The sequence below is a fragment of the Eptatretus burgeri genome, chromosome 1 (genome assembly GCF_056783735.1).
Source record: "Eptatretus burgeri isolate ZD-2024b chromosome 1, Ebu_testis_v1, whole genome shotgun sequence".
Taxonomy (NCBI): Eukaryota; Metazoa; Chordata; class Myxini; order Myxiniformes; family Myxinidae; genus Eptatretus; species Eptatretus burgeri.
Genome location: NC_140961.1, coordinates 93,723,499 through 93,733,498, shown reverse-complemented (window position 1 = coordinate 93,733,498; position 10,000 = coordinate 93,723,499). Strand labels below are relative to the sequence as shown.

Genomic DNA, 10,000 nt, shown 5'->3' with positions numbered 1-10,000 from the left:
CAGGCGACTCATGGTCTTCGCGGTGTTCGCGTAGTCGGGACGGCCTTGTCGCTGTACACGTACACCGGTGAAGCGATTGCACCGCTTGCGAGGGCAGACGTCTCAGTGCGCTACCGAGGTCGACGCGCCCGGCTCTCGGTGTTCGTGGTGCGAGGGGAGGGGCCCGCCCTTTTGGGTCGGGACTGGCTGGCGCACCTCGGGCTGGATCTCCAGTTCGTACCTCCAGGTGTGCCGGTGCTCTCTTCGATGCTTTCGTCGGGTACCGAGGGCGAGGTTCTGGCGGCGGGAGCCGCGTCGATGCAACGGGAGCGGCCGTTCGTTGCTGCCTGCAACGGTGGTGTGCGGTTATATTCCTGCCAGGAATACAAGGAGTGCGCGCTGCCTGAGGCGTTGTAGTAATACCGTAGTCGCCCGGCTTGTGAGTGTGCTGAGTACGTAATAAAGGAGAGCCGCGGGCAAAGTACGCCCGCGTTCGCGCTTGTGCAACACAGCCCGGCTCGACTGTTCCCCCACTCGTGTCTGCCTGCTAAGCATCTTCTATCCACGACACCACAACTTTCACAGCTGCTTATCCATTTCATTTCCAGAAGAGTACTTTGACTATTGTGCAGAACATTCTCTATACACATCTCTCTGAAAGGCAAGTAAAGTATAAACCGAAATCACAAGAGGCACCGTTGCACTCTCATTGTGAATCACCACAGGTCCCTGGCAGTTGGAATTGCAGTTCACAAGCCCCACATAACAGTGAACGACTCGCATCGCTTCATACATTTAGATTATCTGTCAATTTCAGTGGAATTATGTGTGTAGAAACCCAGTTGGCAAAAGCAGTTTTGGACATAGTTTAAGATGATGGAGCCCATACATTCATCCAGGGTTTATAAGACAGAGCTTATTTGCTTTTCCACTGATAACACAGACTTCAATGAAGACATAGCAGATGGAAAGTGACAATCACATTGGACAGTGACTCCTGTCTAACAAAGATGGCTGGATAACATTGCTATAAGCAGCACACCAATTGAAGTAGTTAGGAAAGCAAGACATAAATCATTGTGAGCTCCATCACCAAGAGACTGCTGCAATGTCACACACCTGCAACCCAAACCCAACTCAACAGTTTTCAAGGCATTCAAACAAATTGAAAATAACCCAGTTTGGATTCCATACATCCTGAACGACACTGCTTTGATGGTTGCTCATTCTGCATGACCTGTATGTGCATGGCATATCACAGTGCATTGCACCCACAGTGAAGGAACAATTCATTCCGGCAGATGATAATCAGTATACCGAAGTGCTGGCATACTGAGCCACAAGGTGAATTAATGACTTCAGCATAGGACACACCAAATGTTCATCAAAAGAACACACCAACAGCTGACATCTCGTTCCCCAAAGTGTGTCACAGCTGTGGTTGGTTAACTTGCACTCTTAGCTGAACGAGCCCATGAATGAGACACTTTTGATTGTTTTAAAGCAGACACAGAACATCAATGCTGCAGTTGTTGGCCCAGAAATGAAGACAGATGTTAAAGTTAAAGCAGTTAAAGATATGCAGATGTTAAAGCAAATGTGAAATCATCCTCTGATTTCTCTTATTTACATCATTTAATAATGCAGTTTAAAAATTTTAAACTTTGATATAGTCACCTTTAAATATTTGTATTAATCATTTTTTGAGCTGAAAAACATCTCTTTTAATCTGACATTTGACCTTTTCAACACCATGACAGGAAACAGGAAACAGGAAACAATATGCATACTAAAACAGCCATATTGGTTACCACCTTGAATTTTAACTTGCAGGAGCTGCAAGAGAAAAATAAAAAAGCCAACATTGATTTTTTCATTCTTCTACAAAAAAGAACAATAATATATTGCCCAATTTTTAACGAGCAGTGGACATGTGACGTACGCAGGGTGCTGGAAAAATTGGTAAATTTCTCAACACGGTTACGTCATGGTGATAGCCAACGTAGCGCACACATTTATGACCACGATGAGACTCACCTGGAACTCTTGCGGACGGGTGCTCAACCTTGAAAAGGCATTTGACTCATTTTTATGAACCTGTTCCTGCTGTTGCTTTTTTTCTTTCTCTTCAGCACTGCGTGTAGAAGGCTGCATTGCAGATACTTTGATACCTTGCGGGAGCATGCATGCAAAATATAATTATCGCCATGTGATGTTTAAAAATAATTCATAATGAAAAACAATTGAATTGAGTAAAAATGTGATGGCACTTAAACGTATAACAATTCGTTATTCAGTCACTGCACCATCTGACATCTATGTCGCAATTAATCCATGCCTTGTGCAGACCGATCACCTTCCTTTTGCGTTTCAAACATTACAAACCTAACATTCTGCCTGCCAATATTTATACTTTTCACTCGTTTTTTAAACTTTTTTTTTAAAACCACATTTCTCACTGATGAAGTTCTCCTGTTTGGGTGACTTTCTATCCTTCGTTCGGGTCAATCATGCATTCAACAAAGACATGTTGCATCATGAAAATCAAATGTGGTGAAACAGCGATCTTTTTATCCTCATTAGTCCTCCCCAATCCAACCATCTGGTCGGTTATCGTTTCCTCAATTCCTCTCTCCTCTTTTCCTGTTCGTTAATTATCTTGCTTGTTGCATGCCACCTGTTGCCCAACTACCCAATGTCTCAACATTGGCTTTTGCCATAGTTTCTTTGCCATTCCATGAGCTTAGATTTTGGACAAAATTATTTTAAACAGTTTACTAAAAGTACCTTTCATTCAATTTGGAGTGAAACAACGGATAGGCCCACCCAGAAGTTTTGAATGAGAACACCGATTTTGTCTTCTTGCTGATAATGGCTGAAGGCAGAAACAAGTATATGATGTCTGACCATGGATAGTATCTTGTCCTTTGGGCCAGAGTGTAAGAGTATTGCTTTCACAGGCATTAACATGCCTTGGAATGATTACGATAAGTCTGAAAGTATGGTTGTAGGTGTGACATTAAGAGGCACAGTATGTTGTGTTTCAGGTGCTAAGCTGTGGACCAGTCTACGAGCATATAGTTGGTTGACATTAAAGATCCCAAAGTGTCTTTTGACAAAGAGTCGGTGAATTAATTACTGCCACACTTGCCAAATTCCTCCCTTCACCTAAAAGAGCATTGTATCAGCAGCACAGTGGTGCTCTAAGCAATGACGCAAACCAGTAATCATGTGCTGCATACAAACTAGCAACCATGATTTTAATATTTGAATGAACTTGCATGTCTTTTGAGTTGTTACAGTTTTTGTAATCCAACAATTTTGTTTTTAAAGACTTTTTGCTGAAAAAGTAGAGGATTATGGAAAAGCAAGTTGTCAAAGAGAGAGTACAATAGGATAGCCTCGAGGTATGCACACTCGCCTATGAGCTGCCTTGCCTGGGTTCAAACCTCGGCACAACTATAAACTATCATCCTGGTGTTTTGCAGACAGGGTAAGGCAACAATGCATGTGTCGTCCATCGGATTAATGTTAAACTGGGCATTCGGTATGCTTGCATTAGTTGGTGGATGGTATTGATCTCTTAATGTTTTTTTCCTGAAGAGGTGAGCTATTGCCAGCACCCTGGCCAAATTCCTGCTCTAACCTACAGAGGCATTGCATTAGCAAAAGCAATTGCCTCCTCCTCTCCTCCCTCTTCAAGCAATTCATGCTCCTCACAGCCACGTACTGCCTAAGAAGGAAGAAAAAAGGCATTGTAAAGATAGTCGGGCCAGTCATACACAACAAGCAAGGGACTGATGTACCAACAAAATTGTGGAGAGTGGGAAAGGAAACAGTTACCTGCAAGTAAGAGCATTGAGTGGGTTAAAGAAAAGAGGGGTAGAGAAGATTGTCGGTGGGGATGACATGAGATGACTGCTTTCTTGAGACCCTTGAGGGAATAATGCTATTGAACAGTCTCCATCAGGCAGTTCGATGAATAAAAGAAAAGATGAACAAAATAGTGGAGATGCACAGAGAGAGAGTGGAATTCAGATCGAACCAGGAAGCGGTTACTGGAAGAACATGTGCCTCTGTTTTGAACCACCTTTCCTCCATTCTAGCTCCATCTGCTCTCTGAGCCCTCTGACCCTCCCCAGATCAACAGAGAGGCCCCTGATTATCTGTGATGTGAAAGCAACTGCCCTTGTGCTTCAGCCTCGTCATGGGAGATGCTAAGAACTTTGCGAGCTTTAGATGCCACAGAATTAAGGAGAAACTTGGGATGCTGGTGCCCCAGCCCAGAAAGAAGAGCAGTCCTACATTGAGATAATGACAAAGGTTTTTGTCGGCTGGGAGTAGTTCTCGGTTATTAAGGAATTAATTGGACACACAGAGGATACCTAGTTTGGGACTGGATTTGGAAGCCAACTTTGCTGTGTGGTCAGCAAAGGAGAGGTGGTGGCTGATGGTGAGGCAGAGAGGTTCAATAATCAATCTCTTAAAGTGGCTGACTGGAGAAGCAGGTGGACTCATTTCACAATACTTCCTGAGTCGCAGGCAGAAACTTTGAGATTTTCCAGAAATGAAAGACATATTCCATTCACCAGACGAGCATCTTATCAATTTCAGATCTGGAGAAGGCAAGATAGCTCATGTCTGTCTGCCAGCTGGATTGGGTACTGTGCAACAAAATGTGGAATAACCTTCAGAAAGAAGGAGATGGCTTTCCAGGCCAGTGGAGAGGTCCTTAACTGTTTGAGTGCTATTGGCCATGACCATGGCCTCACAGAAACATGCTGTTGGCCACAATTGTGGCCTGTGTCCTTGTTCAACAATCTCTAATGTTTGTTCCTATTTAAGTGCTTGTACTTAAGGTTGCCTTCGAAACAATCGATGTTTTATTCAATTTGACTGAAAAAATACCATATTCTCATATTGCATCCTGGAATAATTCAGCAATCAAACAGTTCATGTGGATGTTGAACAAGACTGGGCTCAAAATTGCCTTGAGCACTCCAGTCTCCAATGTAAGAGAAAAGGAGAGGGTTCTGTTGATATTTATCCATTCACGATGCAAGCGAATGAAGTCAGCGATGAGGGTTTTGCAGTGGACTTAACCACAGGCAGTGAGTTCAACCAGCAGATCAGCACGTCAGACTTTGTTGAATGCATAAGAAATGTCCAGGGAGACAGCCATGATATCTTGGATGAAACGAATAAGATGTTAATTGAGGTATGCTAACCAAAGAGAAACTGATTTTTGGATGTTAACGATATGTGGAAACAAAATATTGTGGGGTTTTGCTCGAATGTTGGGTTATCACTGGAAACATCAGCTTCTCCTGCTTCCCATGGTGGTTCATTATCATTGGCATCCTTCTATCTTGACAAAATGATGGACATGCAGCATCCTTGGTGGTGAAAATTCTCATTACACTGCAATTTTATTAATGACTAAGCAGTCCAATTTGTGATCTACATGCAAAGCCTGGCCGTGGGTATGAAGCAACAGAGTTTTTTTATTTTTTATTTGGTATACACTGTCGAGGCACATGTGAAAGCTCACATACAGAACGTCCAACAAGGGGAGCAGGAGACAAGAAGGGTGGGAGAGGGAATGAAAAATGTGGAACAGAGACATGAGGAGATCTTTCATTCCTGTTTTTCCTGCCTTTGGAATAAACTCCCTCACTCTCTTCAATCCCATTGTTCCCTCCAGGCCTTCAAAACAGCTGTTCACCACCAAGATCTTTTCTACCCTTGTTAATCCACCCCAAACTCACCTCCTTCAAATTCCCTGCTTTCCTTCCTGAAAGTCCCTGTAGTGTCCATCTTGTACACCCTGTGTCCCCCCCCCCCAAATCCTCTCCCTTCCAAAGATCTCAGTTCCCCACTATTTTGTCCTTTCCTCTCCCACCCCTCTCGTCTCCTGCCCCCCTTGTTGTGCGTTGTGCATCAGCTCTCATACGAGCCTCAACAATGTATACAAAGCAATAAAAAAGGGACAGGGCCTCACTCTTGTTTGTGTAGCATCTGAACCTCACTCTTGACCACATAGAATGAATGCAGGAGAAAGGTGGAAACCTCAACAACTGGTGACCATTTGGTTGCAGGAGTTGCTGGAAGATGTTTGAAGTGATCACCAGCTGCCTGTTGGGACCCCACTCCAATTTTCCTGCCAGGGTCAACTCCATTAGCCTTTGACTCTCCCAAGCCTGACTCATAAGGCAGTATATGCTATTTGAATCAAAGCTGGGACTTGTTTTATGGATGCCAGAACGTGCCTACTTACTGGTGGGCATACATGTCACATCTCTGGTGGTCAGAGCTACTCTGAGATTCCCTGTAGTTCAGCCTCGGTCCAGAGGGTGCCGAGTTACCATGTTTTGCAATGAAGATGGACTCCAGGAATCTTGATGATGTAGAAGCTATGTCCAAATATGCTTCCAATAGCTGTGGTTCTAAGCACCACACTAGATGATTAACATCACCTTATGACAAGCCACCCAAAGAAGTTAATCAACGTATTGTTTATTTCATCCATTTTTCATACTGTCCACAAATGCAGATATACTCAAGCCTTCACCAGCAAGACGAGTTCTTAATTATACTTTGATTCCTGATATCTTCTTTGAGATTAATAGCCAAAAGAAAGAATTATATGGAACCGGTGAACAACTGACAGATTTTCCAACTGCTTAGGTCATGAGATGGGCTCTGTTCTTCATGGTGGTTTCAACTCTTTCAGCCGACAACCTCTCCAAACAGTGGGTCCAAACATCAGCTGTAGTTCTACTGCAGAAGATTGATGACATTTGCTGCCTCCATAGTCAGTCAGTGAACCTGGCAATGCAACCTATTCAAAAGCTCTTTACTCAAAGTTTACAACTTTACCTGCAGGTAATTAATTACCTTCCTTGCTAGAGGCAAATACCATGTGTTGTTATACTAGCAAATACCATCCGTTGCTTCACTGACGGGAATATTTAGTGAGGGAGGGAGAGAGGAGGGAGGGGGCAGGGTTAGATAAAAGGGAGGGTGAGGATGGAGAGAGAGAGAGAGAGAGAGAGAGAGAGAGAGAGAGAGAGAGAGAGAGAGAGAGAGAGAGAGAGAGAGAGAGAGAGAGAGAGAGAGAGAGAGAGAGAGAGAGAGAGAGAGAGAGAGAGAGAGAGAGAGAGAGAGAGAGAGAGAGAGAGAGAGAGAGAGAGAGAGAGAGAGATAGTTAGAGATAGTTAGAGATAGTTAGAGATAGTTAGAGATAGTTAGAGATAGTTAGAGATAGTTAGAGATAGTTAGAGATAGTTAGAGATAGTTAGAGATAGTTAGAGATAGTTAGAGATAGTTAGAGATAGTTAGAGATAGTTAGAGATAGTTAGAGATAGTTAGAGATAGTTAGAGATAGTTAGAGATAGTTAGAGATAGTTAGAGATAGTTAGAGATAGTGAGAGATAGTGAGAGATAGTGAGAGATAGTGAGAGATAGTGAGAGATAGTGAGAGATAGTTAGAGATAGTTAGGGATAGTTAGGGAGAGGGAGGGAGAGGGAGAGAGAGGGAGAGAGAGGGAGAGAGAGGGAGAGAGAGGGAGAGAGAGGGAGAGAGAGGGAGAGAGAGGGAGAGAGAGGGAGAGAGAGGGAGAGAGAGGGAGAGAGAGGGAGAGAGAGGGAGAGAGAGGGAGAGAGAGAGAGAGAGAGAGAGAGAGAGAGAGAGAGAGAGAGAGAGAGAGAGAGAGAGAGAGAGAGAGAGAGAGAGAGAGTGAGGAGGAGGGTCGAGCAAGCGGGAAGCCAGGAAAGAAGGGGGTGAGAGGAGAGCAACACCTCTCCACACGTTGCTATTCACTTCAGGAGCAAAGGGAGGTGGGAGGTGGGAGTGAGAGTGCTGCATTTATTAGGTGGGGGAGTGAGGAGGAGACAGAGAGAAAGAGAGAAAAATGGTGAGGGGAGGGATAACAAAGAGAATGATGTTATGCTTAATGACCATTTGCACGCACTCGTGCAAACTTTATTTTGCTTGTGAATTTACACTACATAACATGGGGTGGCACAGGTTACCAAACTGCATACGCACCTCATCGTTCACGTCACCTTACGACATCACTCACATTCTATAAGACGTACATGAACCCCGTCGTTTTTCTGAATATAGCAAAGGAGGGACCTTCCTCTTTTTTCAAGTTTTATGGCATTTTCAGAGCCACGAGGCTCGATAAACACCACACTCTCATCTATACCAGAGGTGAACGAAGGAGCCTTCAGATACTACAGGGGTTACCCGCTCTCTTTTCAAAACAGTCACCTTGCAGAGTCGGGAATGCTTCTTGTTCAAATGGCTGAAAATGTTCGGTGGATTCGACACGCCATTCCCGACCTCTTCAATACTTTGAAATGGATGCAATCTGGGTCCATCATACAGAGGAAATAAAACAAAAAAAAAACATGGTTCAAACCAAGCAACTTGAAAAGCACTCACAAAGTGGCTAAATAGGCAGTCAAGCAAGCACTGTATCACTATGGCTTACAAACATCAGTCAATAAGGAACGGCTGGCTTGGCAAGCGATTAGCAATGTCGACAGCGATTCGTAGATATGAAGCTCGATCGTACAGAAACTGTTACGACCTGTTCCAAGTCGAGGCATTTCTCGGAGGCCGAATCAAAATGGCGGCTGAGACCCATGTGAGGTGAAGTTGGGCTGACCAAGGAGAAGCGTTTCATGAAGGTAAGCCTGTAATTATCTTCAGAAGGGGTGTTTAAATTTCCCAAAATACCCAGATTTTATTCATGCACTCCCTTAATATGCATGCAAAGTTTGGGCATGATGGTTTTGGAAAAGACGGACGGATGGACATGCACACTACATTCGCCACCGAAGGTGGAAGGAGGTTGTTTTCACGTCTGTTTTTTGTTCAAAAAGTTGTGGACGGATTCAGATGAAACTTGGTGGACATGTTGGGTGTGTGGCAAGGGCAAAATTATTGAATTTCGTTGAAGATCCGAATCCAGATACGATATTTATTTAATTTTTAAAGTGATTCTTCACAATTGAGAAATGGGGCTAAAAACGATATTTTTATTGGGACTGATATGTTCTCCTGGATCAGACATTGCACAGCAGAAGTATGCACTCTACCGAGTGCCCTTCTCGTTTTATATATTATTATAGTTGCAAATACCACCCGTCACTTCGCTGACGGGAATACTAAGAGGGGGGTAGAGAAAGAGAGGGGATATGGTGGAAAAGAAAAAAAGAGTGGGAAAGAGAGGTGGGAAGAGAGAGAAGGGAGGGGTGGGGAGGGAAGGGGGTGTTCTGGACTTGCATTTGGTCATGGGACATGAAGGGAAGGAGAGGGGTTCAACGTGCATTTGGAAGCAGGATTTGAGGGGAAGTGGGGTATGGTCCCATCTGCCGGCATTAGTACAGGATTGAATGAAATGGGGTGCATTAAAACAGCACGTTCAAACATGATAGCAAAACTTCCCATCACTTTCAAACAGCATATACCATTTTTAAAGAGATTATAACATGGGCTTCCCTTGAGGTATGCGACCCAAAATGTGGCTGCCACACTGTTTACCCGCTCAGTGACTGGATCTCTCCGAGGGGGTCATACATTGCTCAGAGATGCCAGTGCCAAAGAACATGTGAACCAGAAAAACGAACACCCCTCCCGCAGCCCAAACCCCAAAACCCGGCTCAGACCAAGAAACCCAGAGCTCATTGTACACCAGCCACAATGTTTATGAACGCTTGTAGATGCCGTTGTTTTGTGCCTTTATTTAATTTCAGCACACGTTTTACAACCAAAATGTGATAAGCCCCAAAAACTCTCAAACCAGGCCGAATTCCAAAATTCAAACAGCGGAATTGAACCCAGCAGCAGTCCGAACTGCCAAAAAATGTGCCCATTCGCCCAACACGCCCACTCCCCGACACTTTGAGCTCAAAACACAACGTAAACACCACAGCACAATATTACATAACCACCTCCAAACCACAACACAGCCACCTGTGGAAACATCACAACCACCCATTGGTTATC

The 10,000-nt window shown here is 44.1% G+C and overlaps 1 protein-coding gene across 1 annotated transcript in view; it reads right to left on the bottom strand.

Annotated features, from left to right (window-relative positions):
* Positions 1–10,000, bottom strand: part of LOC147034978 (myoferlin-like) — a 424,490-nt gene that overhangs the window by 412,929 nt on the left and 1,561 nt on the right. Inside the window, exons 2-3 of the mRNA XM_085891822.1 lie at positions 8,258–8,357; positions 2,017–2,150 (exon numbers count right to left, since the gene is read on the bottom strand). Of these exons, the coding sequence (XP_085747948.1) occupies positions 2,017–2,133 (117 nt within the window). The 5' untranslated portion in view covers positions 2,134–2,150; positions 8,258–8,357. The remainder of the gene's footprint in view (positions 1–2,016; positions 2,151–8,257; positions 8,358–10,000) is intronic.